This window comes from Schistocerca nitens, chromosome 6 (assembly GCF_023898315.1).
Source record: "Schistocerca nitens isolate TAMUIC-IGC-003100 chromosome 6, iqSchNite1.1, whole genome shotgun sequence".
NCBI lineage: Eukaryota > Metazoa > Arthropoda > Insecta > Orthoptera > Acrididae > Schistocerca > Schistocerca nitens.
Window position 1 is genome coordinate 175887835 of NC_064619.1, and position 20161 is coordinate 175907995.

At 43.5% G+C, this 20161-nt stretch overlaps 1 protein-coding gene across 1 annotated transcript in view; it reads right to left on the reverse strand.

Moving 5' to 3' along the window:
* LOC126262623 (neuronal acetylcholine receptor subunit alpha-10-like) overlaps positions 1-20161 on the reverse strand; it is a 129724-nt gene that overhangs the window by 95698 nt on the left and 13865 nt on the right. The window contains exon 2 of the mRNA XM_049959379.1: positions 7508-7641. Coding sequence (XP_049815336.1) covers positions 7508-7641 — 134 coding nt within the window. The remainder of the gene's footprint in view (positions 1-7507; positions 7642-20161) is intronic.

A 20161-nucleotide genomic window follows, 5' to 3' on the forward strand; every position in this document is an offset into this window, starting at 1 on the left:
GTTTCTCATGTGCCCAGTGGCAGAACTGTACACGACGTGCAAAGTCGTCGCCATGCAATTCCTGGTGCATAGAAATATGGTACGGGTGCAATCGATGTTGATGTAGCATTCTCAACACTGACGTTTTTGAGATTCCCAATTCTCGCGCAATTTGTCTGCTACCGATGTACGGATTGGCCGCTACAGCAGCTAAAACACCTACATCATCATTTGTTGCAGGTCGTGGTTGACGTTTCACATGTGGCTGAACACTTCCTGTTTCCTTAAATAACGTAACTATCCGGCGAACGGTCCAGACACTTGGATGATGTCGTCCAGGATACCGAGCAGCATACATAGCACACGCAAGATGGGCATTTTGATCACAATACCCATACGTCAACACGATGTCGACCTTTTCCGCAATTGGTAAACGGTCCATTTTAACACGGGTAATGTATCACGAAGCAAATACCATTCGCACTGGGGGAATGTTACGTGATACCACGTACTTACACGTTTGTGACTATTACAGCGCCACCTATCACGAGGCGAAAAATGTGGTCCAACTGAAACATTCGCATTTCTTTACGTACTACACGAATATGTAATAAAAATGGTGGTTTCGATTTAAAAAAACGCAGTTGATATCCATTTGACCTATGGCAGTGCCATCTAGCGGACCAACCATAGCGCCATCTGGTTTCCCCCTTCCAGCTAGACGAATTTCGTTCTTTGTAGTTTTTTCATCTGATGCTTATTTCGTGAGATATTTGGCTCGGTCACGATCAATGGACCACCCTGTATAGCGTGACGTGACGAAAGCCGTGTGATACCTTTCAACAGCGTGTCGGATCTCCTTTTGCCCGGTGTAGTGCAGAAACTCGACGTGGCGTGGACTCTTGCAGAAATATTGAGTTATGCTGCCTGCATAGCCGTCCACAAATGCGAAAGATTTGGCGGTGCAGGATGTTGTGCACAAACTAACCTCTCGATTATGACCCATTAATGTTCGATGGGATTCATGTCGAGTGATCTGCCAGGCCAAATCATTCACTGAAATTGTCCAGAATGTTCTTCAAACTAATCGCAGACAAACTGTGGCCCGGTGGCATGACATCGTTGTTTGGGAACTTGAGTCCATGAATGGCTGAAAATGGCCTCCAAGCAGCCGAACATTGGCATTTCCTTTTTGTATCCCCAACCTTATTGACAGGAGGTCTTGGGGATCACGGCTGTTCCACTATTACGAGTATAAGAAAATGAAACACTTGCACCCGTTCTTATTTATCACTACTGGCCATTAAAATTGCTACACCACGAAGATGACGTGCTACAGACGTGAAATTTAACCGACAGGAAGAAGATGCTGTGATATGCTAATGATTAGCTCTTCAGAGCATTCACACAAGATTGGCGCCGGTGGCGACACCTACAATGTGCTGACATGAGGAAAGTTTCCAACCGATGTCTCAGACACAAACAGCAGTTGACCGGCGTTGCCTGGTGAAACTTTGTTGTGATGCCTCGTGTAAGGAGGAGAAATGCCTACCATCACGTTTCCGACATTGATAAAGGTCGGATTGTTGCCTATCGCGATTGCGATTTATCGTATCGCGGCATTGCTGCTCGCGTTGGTCGAGATCCAAAGACTGTTAGCAGAATATGGAATCGGTGGGTTCAGGACGGTAATAAGGGGCGCCGTGCTGGATCCCAACGGTCTCGTATCGCTAGCCGTCGCGACGACAGACATCTTATCCGCATTGCTGTAATGGATCGTGCAGCCACGTCTCGATCCCTGAGTCAACAGATGGGGACGTTTGCAAGACAACAACCATCTGCACGAACAGTTCGACGACGTTTTCAGCAGCAGGGACTATCAGCTCGGAGACCACGGCTGCGGTTACCCTTGACGCTGCATCACAGACAGGAGTGCCTACGATGGTGTTCTCAACGACAAGCCTGGGTGCACGAATGGCAAAACGTCATTTTTTCGGATGAATCCAGGTTCTGTTTACAGCATCATGATGGTCGCATCCGAGTTTGGCGACATCGCGGTGAAAGCACTTTGGAAGTGTGTATTCGTCATCGACATACTGGCGTATCACCCGGCGTGATGGTATGGGATGCCATTGGTTACACGTCTCGGTCACCTCTTGTTCACACTGATGGTGCTTTAAACAGTGGTCGTTACATTTCAGATGTGTTACGACCTGTGGCTCTACCCTTCATTCGATCCCTGCGAAACCCTACATTTCAGCAGGATAATGCACGACCGCACGTTGCAGGTCCTGTACGGGCCTTTCTGGACGTGTTCGACTGCTTCACTGGCAAGCACATTCTCCAGATCTCTCACCAACTGAAGACGCCTGGTCAATGGTGGCCGAGCAACTGGCTCATCACAATACGCGTCACTACTCTTGATGAACTGTGGTATCGTGTTGAAGCTGCATGGGCAGCTGTACCTGTACACGCCATCCAAGCTTTGTTTGACTCAATGCCCAGGCGTATCAAGGCCGTTATTACGGCCAGAGGTGGTTGTTCTGGGTACTGATTTCTCAGGATCTATGCCCCCAAATTGCGTGAAAATGTAATCACATGGTCGTGCGGTAGCGTTCTCGCTTCCCGCGCCCGGGTTCTCGGGTTCGATTCCCGGTGGGGTCAGGGATTTTCTCTGCCTCGTGATGACTGGGTGTTGTGTGATGTCCTTAGGTTAGTTAGGTTTAAGTAGTTCTAAGTTCTAGGGTACTGATGACCATAGATGTTAAGTCCCATAATGCTCAGAGCTATTTAAACCATTTTTGTAATCACATGTCAGTTCTAGTATAATATATTTGTCCAATGAATACCCTTTTATCATCTGTATTTCTCCTTGGTGTAGCAATTTTAATGGCCAGTATTGTATGTAGCTACCAGTTTTTGGCGCTTCAGTGCACCATCTTCAGACGTTAGTTGATTCTGAAAGGGTTCTCACGATTCGTGTATACGCTGCATCAGTGGCCAACAAAACTGGTTTACGCAGACTGTAACTGTGATGTCTGCATTCCAACCGTCAATTGCCAAATGTAGGCGATGTCGTGATGTTAGCAAAGGTACTCGCGTCTGTCGGCTGCTGCCATAGTCCATTACCGCCACATTTCGCAGAACTATCCTAACTGATACGTTCGTTGTAATTTTCACATTGATTTCTGCGGTTATTTCACGCATTACTGCTTGTTTGTTAGCACTGAAAACTCTACACAAACGATGCTGCTCTAGGTTGCTAATTGAGGGCTGTCGGCCACTGCGTTGTCCGTAGTGAGAGGTAATGTCTGAAATTTGATATTTTCGGCACACATTTGACTCTGTGGATCTCAGGGTACTGAATTCACTAACAACTAGCCGCAACTACCATTCCGCATTCAAAGTCTATTAACTCATTTCGTGCGTCCATAATCACTTCGGAAACATTTTTGCATGGATCAGCTTAGTAAAAATGACAGCTCCGTCAACACACTGCCCTTTTACACCCTGTGTACGTGATACTACGGCCATCTGTATATGTGCATATCGCTATCACACCACTTTTGTCACTTCGTTGTACATCTAAATGATGGCTGATTAGTCCATTTACACTTCGGAGGAACGGATCGTAATGACCACGTGGGTTCTCGAACGACCCCATACAGGAAAGTCAATTAGAGATAGCACGAATCACTGTAAGATTTCAGAATCCTTCCTCACCAAAACTAACAGTTTTACTGTGAGAGAAAAAGCTCTTCACTGCGTAAAAGATAAGCCCCCGCCCAGTACGACTATAGTACGACTGGAAACGTATGTGAGCGATTCGACGTCTGCCGAACGTTTGCCAAAAAAGTTCGTTCGTAAGCGGTCAGAGGATCTAGGAGTCCCACACTCGACATTACAAAAACACATGCAGTATGATTTGAAGATAAAAGCATTTAAACCTTCGTTTGTAAACGGACTGGATGATAATTGACACATAAAAACGACATACGGCGTAAGTGCGAATGCTTAATGTCTTTACAGCTCTTCCTTCAATGTGGAATTGTTTTCCCCGCACGAGCGGGCAATATATCGCAGTGCAAAACCGAGTAACACTTATTTCCGGAGTAAAAAAAAATTACGAAGAGTTTGAGCACAATTCACCACATGTCTTAATCTGTGGAGCAATGGTTGCAACACACCTGTTAGGTCCATATTTCTTTGACGGTGCTGTGAAACACACTGCGAATCTCATCGTGTTATGTTTACTCCTCATCTACAAGACTGGGGACTTATCTGTCGCGTATGATTCCAGTAGGATGGAGCACCAGCCCATTATGCTGTTGGCATTAGAGAATACCTCAATGAGTACATCTTTGGAGTGACCATCCCGACGTCCTGATCTATCATCTTGTGATAATCTATTATGGGGATTCATCAATCAGAAAGTTGCTGCCACACATTACGAGGCAGTTGACGAACTTAAGGATGCTGTGCGAAATGTATTTACTGCCATCAAGCCAACAATGTTGAGGAGAATTTCATATCGCCCATGGAGGATATTCATACTATATTCTGAAAACGATACTGTACATAGACACTCTGCAGTAACTAATAGAGAATAGTCACTCTACCTCAAAGTGTCGTCTGCTACAATCCCACATTAATACAATGACGCCATCTGTGAATATGTGGACACGCCACAGAGGTTAATGGGGCTTTGTGATCACTCTTATAAGTAGGTTTTGGCGGAATAGCTGATACCTCTTCACGTGTATGCTAACCCAATGACGCTCTCCCGTACTTCAAACGAGTCTGTGAACACTGGTGTCGCCCTTATTTGTATATATACAGCATCCTCTGTTAGTCCTATTCGATATGAGTCTCACACGGTTGAGCAATATTGTAGAATGTGTACCATGAGTGTTTTGTAAGCAACCTTCTTTGTTGGCAAATTAGCCTATCTGTATCCTACCAACGAAACGAAGTCTGCCAACTGCTTTACTTAGTACTGAAACTCTGCGTTCATTCCACTACTTACAGCCAGCTATTTGTATGAATTGCATGTTTGTTATTTTGACTACCTGAAAAACTTGGAAATTTGTTGTAAGTTCCTGTGGGACCAAACTACTGCGGTCATCGGTCCCCAGGCGTACACACTACTTAATTTAACTTACGCTAAATACAACACACACACACACACACACACATCCCCAAGGGAGGACTCGAACATCCGTGGGGCGGCGGGGAGGTATGGAGCCGCGCGAACCGTGGCAAGGCGCCCTGGACCGCATGGCTGCCCTGCGCAACTGACTCCTGATACTACAGTCGTAAGATATTGCTTAAACAATTTACTAAAACGGAGTTCACTCAAGACCTCGTGCCGACTGAAATGATCAGTTCCAACCATTGAGTCCTTATCTCAGAGTTCTCAGTTTCGGATGCTCTGCGTCAGTACGGTTCTGATCCGACAAGATTGAGAAGCTACATGGATGACACAATCCAAAGTGCCGATTCCCATATATACTTCTACGATGGAGCTAAACAACAAAATAAAGGGCTACTATAAATTATTCATACGTTATGAAAGCTCTATATTTTCCAAAGTATTACATGCAGTAGTATGATTGATGCGTGAATAGAGCCATAATCTCACGAAGTTTACATTTTTCACTCCACATATTTCCGGTGAGTGCTCCTCCGATCACACGACACACGTCCAAGCGATAGTCACGTTCGTTCCATTCCTTATGCTGCAACATCCGGTCAATAGTCGTCACATCTATGTTGATGCGTTCTCTGAGTTGTTCCATTTTTCTTGGGAGTGTGGGTACGCAATCACGGTCCTTAATGTGCCCTCAAAGGAAAAAGTCAGAGGTCGTTGGGTCAAGCGACCCTTAAGGGAGGTTGGAGGAGGGAGTGAGGCAAGGGAACAGAGCCACATCACTTCACCACTACACCCAATGCAGCGATGCGGAAATTCGTCGTTCAGGTACCGACAAGCATAGATGCACTAATAAGGAGGTGCCTCGTCATTTTAGAGGTTTGAATTCTCGGAAACAGAGGTCATTTATCGAAACAACCACAACTGCAACATGTAGAAATAACAGTTACCCATAACAGGCTTCTCACAGAAGTAAAATGGTCGATACAGCTTCGTCTGTGTCACTGCAAAGAAAACGTTAACCTCCGGCGAATCTCGTTCAAGCGCCATAATTTCATGAAGATTTTCAGTGCCCCACACTCCGACAATTTTGCTTTTAACCTTACCAGGAAGGTTGCTTCGTCGCTGAGTATCAGCTTGGAGGCGGAATGTTCATCCTGAAGTACTTCCTGCATTGCGATGCAAGACTGATGGCGTCGCCCGCCAACGTCCGATGTTAATTGTTGCACGAACTGCAGACGGTGTGGAATATAACCGCTGTCGCACAAATCTTCCGCACAGTTTGTTACGGTATTCCAAGCCCGTGGATCGTGTGGGCCGTTGAGTTTTTGGCCCACGTACGAAACTCGCCCCCCTCGCGGTTCTAGGCGCTACAGTCTGGAACCGCGCGACCGCTACGGTCGCAGGTTCGAATCCTGCCTCGGGCATGGATGTTTGTGATGTCCTTAGGTTAGTTAGGTTTAAATAGTTCTAAGGTCTAGGGGACATATGACCTCAGAAGTTTAGTCCCATAGTGCTCAGAGCCATTTGAACCCCCTCACACACACACACACACCACGGTTGTATTTGGCTGTCTAGGGCAACCGGTACTTATCTGTTTACAGAGACCATCAGCGTCCCTAAACTCGTGATAACAACGGACAACGTGCTGTATATGTGGCTATTCTTTTCCATAGCTCCTTGTGAATGTTCGCTGATGTAACAGATAGATATCTCACACATTCCAACACGCAAGCATTTTGTCAAAAATCTGCACTCGTAACGGCAACTGGTGTGCACAATGCAAACTCGGCGAGTTTACATTTCCGTACATTTATACATGTAATGATGATGATGATGAGGTCCCATCCACCCAGGATCGTAGGGGGACGATGCGTGAGACCCGCACCGACGACTAGACAGGGTCTACGACGGAAAGTACAGAACTTTCAAAAGGAATGAATAATTCACAGTAGTCCTTTGTATTGGGACAAACAGCATTCCTCACAGTAACAATGAGTGATTTTCCCGTACTGAGACTTCTTATCTATATCCTGTTGTGGAAGCATGAACTAATTGTATACTGCGAGCTTCAAAGAAAAAGTCTACGGAGGTTGGCCGAAATAGAACGTCCCAATACATCTCATGATTCAGAACTAAGTGTGCTTTTTGCTTTAAAGATTTTGTCGTGCATTTGTTGAACTGATTTAAGAAGTGCTATAAAGAGAATTGTTCTGTTGTCCTTTTCCTGTTCCTTTACAAATCTTCGATATCTATTGAACTACCCACATTTGTTTTCGGTACAAAAGCGTTTTGACTGTTATGCAGCGGAGATGGGAGGGCCGACAGAATATAGATGGACGCTGGAAAGCAGGAGCACTTAATCAAACGACAGCTCACCAGATCGACGTCGTGGATGTCCATGTGGAAGGTGACTTCTGTGACGGTGGAGGAGTCCTGCACGGGTCGCACGCGGCGGTCGTAGTTGTTGAGCAGGTCCTCGTGCAGCCGCTTCATCGTCGCCGCGCTGGCCCCTGTAAAACCACAATCAGGGTATGCGTACCAGGTGAAAGAGACGCAATGGCCTCATGTGAGTTTTTACGAGGGTAAGTTTAAATAAAGTTAATTTCTCAACAACAAACATTTTAGTGGGAACTTGGTGTGGCAAGTAACATTTTCTTTCTTTACATTACCTTCCCCAACCTCTACGCACTCGGCCCAGCTCTTGATATGATTTGTAGTTTCGTCCTGGAAGGAAGCTTTGTGGCATCAAGTACGTCTTCCATCAGCTGCACAGCCTCGTGATTCAACTAAAACTTTGATTCGTGCTGGTGCTCCTTCATCAGACCAAAATGATGAACTCTGACGTAAGGCTGGCTGCTCCAACAGCCCAGTTCCAAGATTCTGAATGCAATGGATTGCCTTCTCATCTGTATGACGGTGAGAATCATCCTCAAGCTGCGTGTGACGGTGACACCAATTGAAAGTTCCCCTTGTAGCATCACAACATTGCTGACACCAGCGTTCATTCTCCTGTCGCCGGGGTAATCACAGGTAATGTTTAATTTGGCTATGATTTATTTTAATGAAATATTATTTAATATATTTAATGCTTTCTTTCATAAAGATTTGGTTCCTCTGCTTTTTTTTTTTTATTTCGTGTGATGCGTGTAAGTGCAGTGGCAGACTAGGATTCATCTGCCGCATAATCCAGACTGCTCCACGTTGCGCCATCTACACAGGCCAAACATATTGAGAGGACGAGTTCCAAGACGCCAGGTAGAAGCTGTTCTTTAAACAGCAATTGCATTTTTGGATTGAACAGATAAAGTTATCACAAAAAGGACAAAGACTTGTTACGCAATTCCACGGAGCAAAATGTGACATCGACTTCACCAAATTAACAGTAGAAAAACTTAATATTGCTTTACTTAGTAGTCATGAAAAAGAGAAAGCAAATAAATTCTTTTTGGGTTCAGATAGAGATTTTCACTCTGCAGCGGATGTGCGCTGATATGAAACTTTCCTGGCACATTAAAACTGTGCGCTGAACTAGAACTCGGGACCTTTGCCTTTCGTGGGCAAGTGCTGTACCATCTGAGCTACACAAGCACGACTCACGACACATCCTCACAGCTTCAATTCTGCCAGCACCTCGTCTCCTATTTTCCAAACTTCACAGAAGCTCTTCTGCGAATCATTACATAAGCTATAATGCATGTCATTGTAACACTGGTCAAACTAGCCTTTGCCTGCAAGGGACTTACGAAACCTCACAATTTTATCATTTGTGACAAGTCTGGCGGTTACAACTTTTGGGACATTCCTTGCAAAACTACTCTTACCAGCAGAGAATCTAGTTTTACAATTTAAGTATACGTATCAAGTCCGAGAATGCAAATACTGTCACATCACATTATTGGTCTGTAGTTTAAAAATTAACAAAAATGTTGCAAAGACATGCTTCATATCTTGCGGGTCTATTATTGATAAAGTGTAAATCGCACTGTCTTAGGAGATTTTCAATTCAATGACACATGTTTGTGTGTCGTTACGTCAAAATCTGAATTCAGATCTCCACCTATTACAGTGTCATAATGCAACCATTTTGGCTTTCTAAATACATGTAAAAGAATGTCCAGTTTTTCTAAAAATACAATGGTGATACCCTTAGGTGATCTGTACAAGGATATTCTTACTAACTTAAACTGTCAATGACTATACCAGTAGCTTCAAAATTCCGTTCGTCATACAAATACTCTAGATCCAACCTATTAATGAAGCAAATGACTGACTAGTTGATATGGATTGCTACACAATCTCTGCAATTTTCTACAATAACTATTTGCTATATTATAGTTATCAAGTTTCACAACTGTAAGTTCCCCCTCAGTAGCCCAATGTTCGCCCAAAAAAAATCAAATTTATTATCTACGCCAAAAGCATTCACAAATAATTATTTACCTTTTATTCCTTGAATGTTCAGGTAGCAAATTTTAATCTCGAAATTGTTATTCCCTTCAGACTGAGCCTTTTGGCAAGAAGCTATAGTATCTTTTACAGTACTTATCTTATGGGCTTCTTCATCTTACTGCCTTTACTAAAAAAATCCTTTACACGGAGAGGAGGCACTGTTTACCGCTTGTCCGTAATACTTGACCCTGATTCTTGAACCTCAGTTCTCTTCCCTTCTCCTGTTGGTACTGCAGCAACCGTTGCTGGTGGAACTTCTTTTTATGGCTTGTGATGGTTCGGCTACAGCTTCATCTTTTTCTAATGCTACGATTAATAATGCCACTGGTGACAGTGAAGCTTCACTATGCTGGTGCTGATGTAATTTCTTCTTCCTGAGGTGTTGGCAGTAATGGTTCTCCCTCATATGGTGTTAGTCCATTCTTCTTTTCATTTTCCATTGGTAGCGAACCTACTGCAGGTAGTCCACTCCTAAAGTTTTTATGATCTAGAGAATTTCCTTGGCCATCACTTCCTTGCTTAGCTGGTTTCTGTGTAGTCCATGTCTGATAAAATGCTCTCTGACACAACTGGTTGCCGCCATGAAAGTTTTGTGCATAAAACTGCAGCAAATCTTCCTGAATTTTCTTTATTGAACCAACACAGCTAACGCACAAGAATGACAGTGAAGTTAAAGCATACTATTGCTGAGTTCCCCCCCCCCCCCTCCCGCCATGAACCATGGACCTTGCCGTTGGTGGGGAGGCTAGCGTGCCTCAGCGATACGGATAGCCGAACCGTAGCTGCAACTACAACGGAAGGGTATCTGTTGAGAGGCCAGACAAACGTGTGGTTCCTGAAGAGAGGCAGCAGCCATTTCATTAGTTGCAGGGGCAACAGTCTGGATGATTGACAGATCTGGCCTCGTAACACTAAACAAAAAGGCCTTGCTGAGCTGATACTGCGAACGGCTGAAAGCAAAGGGAGACTACAGCCGTAATTTTTCCCGAGGGCATCCAGCTTTACTGTATGGTTAAATGATAGTTGCATCCTCTTGGGTAAAATATTCCTAAGGTAACATAGCCCCCATTCAGATCTCCGGGGAGGGACTACTCAGGAGGACATCGTTATCAGCAGAAAGCAAACTGGCGTTCTACGGATCGGAGTGTGGAATGTCAGATCCCTTAATCGAGCAGGTAGGTTAGAAAATTTAAAAATGGAAATGGATAGGTTAAAGTTAGATATAGTGGGAATTAGTGAAGTTCGGTGGTGGGAAGAACAAGACTTCTGGTCAGGTGAATACAGGGTTATAAATATAAAATCAAATAGGGGTAATGCAGGAGTAGGTTTAATAATAAATAAAAAAATAGGATTGCGGGTAAGCTACTACAAACAGCATAGTGAACGCATTATTGTGGCCAAGATAGATACGAAGCCCACGCCTACCACAGTAGTACAAGTTTATATGCCAACTAGCTCTGCAGATGACGAAGAGGTTGATGAAATGTATGCTGAGATAAAAGAAATTATTCAGATAGTGAAGGGAGACGAAAATTTAATAGTCATGGATGATTGGAATTCGATAGTAGGAAAAGGAAGATAAGGAAACGTAGTAGGTGAATATGGAATGGGTGTAAGAAATGAAAGAGGAAGTCGCCTGGTAGAATTTTGCACAGAGCAGAACTTAATCATAGCTAACACTTGGTTCAAGAATCATAAAAGAAGGTTGTATACATGGAAGAAGCCTGGAGATACTGATAGGTTTCAGATAGATTATATAATGGTAAGACAAGGATTTAGGAACCAGGTTTTAAATTGTAAGACATTTCCAGGGGTAGATGTGGACTCTGACCACAATCTATTGGTTATGAACTGTAGATTAAAACTGAAGAAACTGCAAAAAGGTGGCAATTTAAGGAGATGGGACCTGGATAAACTGACAGAACCAGAGGTTGTACAGAGTTTCAGGGAGAGCATAAGGGAACGATTGACAAGAATGGGGGAAAGAAATACAGTAGAAGAAAAATGGGTAGCTTTGAGGAATGAAATAGTGAAGGCAGCAGAGGATCAAGTGCGTAAAAAGACGAGGACTAGTAGAAACCCTTGGGTAACAGAAGAAATATTGAAGTTAAGAAAAAAAACATAAAAATGCAGTAAATGATGCAGGAAGAAGGAATACAAACGTCTCAAAAATGAGATCGGCAGGAACTGCAAAATGGTTAAGCAGGGATGGCTAGAGAACAAATGTAAGGATGTAGAGGCATGTCTCACTGGGAGTAAGATAGATACTGCCTACAGGAACATTAAAGAGACCTTTGGACGAAAGAGAACCACTTGTATGAATATCAAGAGCTCAGATGGAAACCTCGTTCTAAGCAAAGAAGGGAAAGCAGAAAGGTGGAAGGAGTATATAGAGGATCTATACAAGGGCGATGTACTTGAGGACAATATTATGGAAATGGAAGAGGATTTAGATGAAGATGAAATGGGAGATATGATACTGCTTGAAGATGAAATGGGAGATATGATACTGCTTGAAGAGTTTGACAGAGCACTGAAATACCTAAGTCGAAACAAGGCCCAGGAGTAGACAAAATTGCATTAGAAGTACTGACAGCCTTGGGAGAGCCAGCACTGACAAAAGTCAACCATCTGCTGAGCAAGATGTATGAGACAGGCGAAATACCCTCAGACTTCAAGAAGAATATAATAATTACAATCCAAAAAAAGCAGGTGTTGACAGATGTGAAAATTACCGAACTATCCGTTTAATAAGCCACGGCTGCAAAATACTAACACGGATTCTTTACAGACGAATGGAAAAACTGGTAGATGCCGACCTCGGGGAATATCAGTTTTTTATTCTGTAGAAATGGAACACGTGAGGCAATACTGACCCTACAAGTTATCTCAGAAAATAGATTATGGAAAGGTTCAAAATGGCTCTGAGCACTATGGGACTCAACTGCTGTGGTCATAAGTTCCCTAGAACTTAGAACTACTTAAACCTAACTAACCTAAGGACAGCACACAACACCCAGCCATCACGAGGCAGAGAAAATCCCTGACCCCGCCGGGAATCGAACCCGGGAACCCGGGCGTGGGAAGCGAGAACGCTACCGCACGACCACGAGATGCGGGCATGGAAAGGCAAACCTACGTTTCTAGCATTTGTAGACTTAGAGAAAGCTTTTGACAATGCTGACTGGAATACTGTCTTTCAAATTCTGAAGGTGGCAGGGATAAAATACAGGAAACGAAAGGCTATTTACAATTTGTATAGAAACCAGATGGCAGTTATAAGAGTCGAGCGGCATGAAAGGGAAGCAGTGGTTGGGAAGGAAGTGAGACAGGGTTGTAGCCTATCCCCGACGTTATTCAATCTGTATATTGAGCAAGTAGTAAAGGAAACAAAAGAAAAATTCGGAGTAGGTATTAAAATCCATGGAGAAGAAATAAAACTTTGAGGTTTGCCAATGACATTGTAATTCTGTCAGAGACAGCAAAGGAGTTGGAAAAGCAGTTGAACGGAATGGACAATGTCTTGAAAGGAGGATATAAGATGAAAATCAACAAAACCTAAACGAGGATAATGGCATGTAGTTTCCCTTTCAGCATTCTTATATGGTCCTTCCTGTGCAGTAATGGTACTACCTTAGTTTTTTATAAAGATTCGGGCGCCTTCTGGTATAGAATGGTCGTTTTCATACGTGTTGAAGAGGACTGACGCAGAGATAGTCATTTTCTTTGTTTTTCTAGTAGCTTTGCTGCTATTGACAGTCAATAAAGAATACGCTTTAAAGAAAGCATTTTATTTCAAGGTACATAACATGAAATAGAAATAACTGCTGATGGTCGAAATAGAGAGCATATAAAACGTAGACTGGCAATGGCAAGGAAAGCGTTTCTGAAGAAGAGAAATTTGTTAATATCGAGTATAAATTTAAGTGTCAGGAAGTCGTTTCTGAAAGTATTTGTATGGACTGTGGCCATGTATGAAAGTGAAACATGGACGATAAATAATTTGGACAAGAAGAGAATAGATGCTTTCGAAATGTGGTGCTACAGAAGAATGCTGAAGATTAGATGGGTAGATCACATAATTAATGAGTAGGTATTGAATAGAATTGGGGAGAATAGAAATTTGTGGCACAACTTGACTAGAAGAAGGGATAGGTTTGTAGGACATATTCTGAGACATCAAGGGATCACCAGTTTAGTATTGGAGGGCAGCGTAGAGGGTAAAAATCGTAGAGGGAGACCAAGAGATGAGTACACTAAGCAGATTCAGAAGGATGTAGGTTCAGTAGGTACTAGGAGATGAAGAAGCTTGCACAGAATAGAGTAGCATGGAGACCTGCATCAAACCAGTCTCTGGACTGAAGACCACAACATCAGCAACAATTGCTGAGCTAGTGATGTCAACCTAGGGAGCAGAAAAAAATGCCTTCACTTACTTACTGCATTCAAATACTTTCAGAAACGACTTCCTGACACTTAAATCTATACTCGATATTAACAAATTTCTCTTCTTCAGAAACGCTTTCTTTGCCATTGCCAGTCTACGTTTTATATCCTCTCTATTTCGACCATCAGCAGTTATTTCTATTTCATGTTATGTACCTTGAAATAAAATGCTTTCTTTAAAGCGTATTCTTTGTTGACTGTCAATAGCGGCAAAGCTACTAGAAAAACAAAGAAAATGACTATCTCTGCGTCAGTCCTCTTCAACACGTATGAAAACGACCATTCTATACCAGAAGGCGCCCGAATCTTTATAAAAAAACTAAGGTAGTACCATTACTGCACAGGAAGGACCATATAAGAATGCTGAAAGAGAAACTATCAAAAGTGTTGATGCGACTCAAATCATAGTACAAAGTAAGTACGGTGAAGTTCAAGCCTTTAAAAAATTAGTGCACGACTTCCAGATAAGAAACAAGCAGGCAGTATGGAAAGTGCCAGTGATTAATAACTTTGGACAGAACTAGTACGAACAGCGTCAAGTGAATGGCAAGGCAAAGTATCTTCGAGGAATTGCTTTTTTCACAAACTATCTAGTACTCTAGCCCAGGTACTCAGCATTACACTATACTATAGCAGAACATGCATGCCCTGTTTGGTTCTGGCATCCCAGAGATAGTGATATTGGAATACCAAATATTTCCAGCCCTCTAAGTAGGTGCTCCCATCCGAAAGTCTCCCACTTTGACATTAACATACAAGAATTACTTCGAGATTATTTAACAGGCTTATATCTAGGCTTGGAATTTCTTTTATGTTAGACATATAAAAAACGTCTACGTCGACTTTCTAAGATTTTGGGGAATAAACAATGACTCACTTGTTGAACTGCACGTCATACACTCTAAGGGGCACCACGGAGGACCTTGTTAATACAGTGCCGATAGATGATTAAGAGCAGTCAGCTGTAGGCTGCCGAAGGGGTTGTCCACACACACACACACACACACACACACACACACACACACACACACACACACACACACACACCTAGGAATCGGTCAGCCGGCCGAAGTGGCCGTGCGGTTAAAGGCGCTGCAGTCTGGAACCGCAAGACCGCTACGGTCGCAGGTTCGAATCCTGCCTCGGGCATGGATGTTTGTGATGTCCTTAGGTTAGTTAGGTTTAACTAGTTCTAAGTTCTAGGGGACTAATGACCTCAGCAGTTGAGTCCCATAGTGCTCAGAGCCATTTGAACCATTTTTAGGAATCGGTCAAGGGTTGCACCTGTACAGGCACATTTTTAAACTGTTCAACAACTATTCGCACTGAGATTATTTGCGACCTGGGAGATATTAGAAGGAACCCTTTGCTGTACTATTCGTGCACGTTTCACTGTTCCCCCTCCCCCAAAGATCCTTCCACAAGAAAACGTGAAACAGGAGGGCTGAGAAAGAATAAACACCCTTTGTTGGTTCGGATCACTTTAAAATATCGTCTAATACTTTTGAACTGTCCCTCTGTGTACCAGAGCAAAAACAGCGGTCGCGCTACACTCCAAAGAGGTCACATTATGTTCAGTGGGGATGCAGCCTCACGATGCCCTTAGAGAAGCGTTGAATTGTCTGTGGATGTCAGCAGTACCAAATGTTGTCAAGGAAGTCGTTCTGTTGCACAGCTCACTGTAAACTACCGGTTTCGACCGCGAAACATTTGGGAATCAATGCCCCAAGGGAAGCGGTGGTTTCATTTAGCCCTTTATGCCACTTCATGGGGCTTTTTCGGTCAGATCTGAGTGTCGGTGTGTCTTAAATGTTTCCCTCTCCCACCCGTGAGACAAATGCGTGATTTCAACGCTGGGCGTCGCGGCTGTGACGTCTATTGCAGAGGCGTTAAGAGAAGGGTTGAGATGTAGTTAATGAGGAGGGGGGGGTTACGACGTTCCCATCAAGTGACACACGGTAGCGTTGGGCAGAATTGTGGTGAAATTTGGTGCCAATGTGGTCTCATTGACCCAACGTGCACCTCACATGAATATCTGAGCACTGTCCTTCCTTCCGCGCGTGTCAACACCTTGCTGTTTGAGCGTCGCCGGGCCTGAGAGTGACATGACAAGGCATTACGTTTTTGCACCCTTACAGAAGACCGAAGCATCGTTGTTCGTGGTTGTTCTTACAATCCACACGTAGGTTTCAGAGGGGTGGGCTACCCTGGAGGCGACATACTATTCGCTGGGGTGGTTGCAGATACTTATCATCTCTCTCTCTCTCTCTCTCTCTGTCTCTAGGTACGTATTTTGTAATGCAGTGCTAATTCTTATACATACCATACCTTTGGTTGGAAGCATCTGAATTTTGCAATAAGGTTACACAATCTACACTCATGCTCATAAGTTAAGGATGATGCTGATGCATGGTGAAACAACGCTCTTCTGGGCGGTCTGCGGGTTTAAATCACCTCGGCGTATGACCTACGGTCGTCGCACGGTATCACTGGCAGCAGTCCACATACGCAGAGGTGTGCTGGTGCCTGTCAGAGTACGGTGCAGCGGGTAAGTGTGCAGGCGTTTGTTTTCAGAGATGCTTATGGTGACTGTGTGTTGAAAATGACTCAAAGAGCACATATTGATGATATTATGAGGGTTAGAATACCTGGCGACTGGAGGCTGGTCAAACACAGCAGGTCGTAGCACGGGCCCTCCGTGTGCCACAAAGAGTGATTTCAAGATTATGGCAACGATTCCAGCAGACAGGAAACGTGTCCAGGCGCTACAGTACGGGACGTCCACAGTGTACAACACCACAGGAAGACCGATATCTCACCATCAGTGCCCGCAGACGGCCCGGGAGTATTGCAGGTAGCCTTGCTCGGGACCTTATCGCAGCCACTCGAACAGTTGTCCCCAGACACACAGTCTACAGACGACTGAACAGACATGGTTTATTCGCCCGGAGACCTGCAAGGTGCATTCCACTGACTCCTGGACACTGGTTCAAGAACACAGTACATAGTCATTGGAACAATGGTCCCAGGTTATGTTCACGGACAGGTCTAGGTACAACCTGAACAGTGATTCTCGCCGGGTTTTCATCTGGCGTGAACCAGGAACTAGATACCAACCCCTTAATGTCCTTGAAAGGGACCTGTATGGAGGTCATGGTTTGATGGTGTGGTGTGGGATTATGAATGGTGCACATACACCTCTGCATGTCTTTGACAGAGGAGCTGTAACAGGTCAGGTGTATCGGGACGGCATTTTGCAGCAGTATGTCCGCCTTTTCAGGGATGCAGTGGGTCCCACCTTCCTCCTGATGGATGATAACGCACGGCCCCACCGAGCTGCCATCGTGAAGGAGTACCTTGAAATAGAAGATATTAGGCGAATGGAGTGGCCTGCCTGTTCTCCAGACCTAAACCCCATCGAGCACGTCTGGGATGCTCTCGGTCGATGTATCACTGCACGTCTTCAAACTCCTAGGACACTTCAGGAGCTCCGACAGGCACTGGTGCAAGAATGGGTGGCTATACCGCAGCAGCTGCTCGACAACCTATTCCAGAGTATGCCAGCCCATTGTGCGGCCTGTGTATGTGTGCATGGTGATCATATCCCATATTGATGTCGGGGTACATGCGCAGGAAACAGTGGCATTTTGTAGCACATGTGTTTCGGGACGGTGTTCTCAACTTATCACCAATACCGTGGACTTACATATCTGTGTCGTGTGTGTTCCCTATATGCCTATGTTATTAGCGCGTTTTGTGTAGTGCCACGTTGTGTGGCACCACATTCTGCAACTATCCTTAATTAATGAGCATGAGTGTAGTAATGTAGCGGTGACCCACTAGGGGTATATCTATTGGAGTGTAGTATTTTTATACATACTGTATCCACAGTGCTTATAGAATTCGCCATGACTTCATTAATTCCCTTAACATGTTCGTCTCTATTTCATACACACCCACACAAAAACACACCCATCCACACACACATACGCACACGCACACACGCACACACACACACACACACACACACACACACACACACTAGTAACTATGTGATCGCTTAGGACTTAGCAATAATAATTGATTCGGGCACATGGTGCATTGTGATTGGCTGAGAGCATTGTGACATCGAAGCGATGTGACATGACGCAGTGTTGATTGACGTCGAGAGCAGAACTCACGTAATTGGATCAAATTATGAAAAAACATGTAAAACTGTGAAAAATATGGAAAATACGAAAAATGTGAAAGATCCATAAAACTGTGGACAGCACGGAAAATTACGAAAAATGTGATAAAAAATACGTCAAATTGCGCAAGAATGAGAGTACTTACATATCTGCCCTTGTGTGGTGTCTGCTGGTGCCTCAAACATAATTTGTTATTAACAGCTACACACAACCTGATTCAAGTGTCCAAGTAATAAAAGCTGAAGATGGCGGGGGGGGGGGGGGGAGGGGGTTGCTTCAGACTAACTGGTCCAGTGGGGCAGAGGAGGGGAAGGAAAGAGGGGGAGAAGGGGATTGCGTTGGGTTTGTTCTAGGTAATCTTGATCAGTTTCCATTGGCTCCGAGAGAGGTGAAGGAGGGGGGGGGGGGGGATGAACTTCAACAATAGTCATCCAAGTGTAGTACTTGCTTGATACCAGAAGTGCTTATCAGTGACCCTGACATAAGATCGTTATCTGGCCTTATTTGCGTTTTGTGTTACAGTAACACAGACTCTTTCATTGTTGCGATGGTATTTTGGGGTAAATAAATGTAACTGGAGTGACAACCTAAATAAATCATTATTACCTCACAATTCTGTAATGAGCAACCGGAGACAACGGATCTCTTACACCAAGATACTCAGGAAATATCCCTGAACAACCTTCATAAATTTGGTGGTAGAGTTGTGGTTCACACTGTATATACATTCAACAAGCAATTTTACGGTGTACAGTCCAATACGGGGTATACATAAAGTCTGGGAACACTTTCAATTATTTAATGCACAAGAACTAAACATTGTACAGATGTCATACATATTGCATTTTGAAGAGAAACTCTGAAAGTTTTTTTTTTTTTTTTTTACAAACATTCGATATGCGAACCATGAGTGACTCAGTAGACATCAATACGGTAATCGAATCCTTGCCACACCCGATATAACACTAACTTGCCATGAAACAAGCTAATGTTACCCTCAGGGAGGATTTTTAAGATTGACCATATGTGTGTCTAATGGTCAAAGGTATCAGACTATAATTTTGAATTTCGTGAAATTAACAGGAAATAACCTTGGGAGTTAATGGAAGTGATAAAATCGTAAGTGAATGAAGAAAAATGAACAGTCGACAGCCCAATTAGGCACATTAATTTGGAAATATACGTTTAAGAAAACTGAATATTGGTTATTGAAGTTACTTTCGTTGAGACTTCCCTTTGAATAGCAAACAGGATACAAACTGACACAGTGCACTCTGAAGTGTGTGTAGCAGCAGGTATCAATAACGCACACATCAGTAAATTATAAGAAGTAATTTTGCACCAAGATCGTACTAATGACAGCTACACTCAAGAGCAGTACTTAATCAAATACTGGAATGTTACTGTAGGAAGTCCAGAACTAAATTTGTACATGAGGGGCTTTTATCTTAATTGACATACAAAAAAGTCAATGAAGATGAATAATATCATAAATACACTGTTTAACCTCATCTACATACATCAGTTTTCCTTAGCAACAGTAATACATAGTTCAATTGTTTCCTTATAAGTGGAGAGAATGGTGAGGACCCATAAACTAGTATAGTTTCTCTAGTCAACTCTCTCTGATTATTACAGTAAAAAAGACTAATTCAAAAAGATAATGATTCACTTCACTTGGAGTAGTTCATAATTTACTTTGCAAGACAACAGAACACAACACTGGGCTAACCTCTAAAAAGGGACTATTCATGATAGAAATCAAAACCGCATTATTTTTGAAAAAGAGCTAAACTTATTTGCCTTTTTATCACCTGTGAAGCGGGTATTTTAGACAGTAATATTTACACAATCTTGCACTGTATTCCTACAAAACTATACTTTGTAATAAACTGAGGATACTTTAGCAACAAACTATCTTACTTCACTTTTGTGGTATTAACTT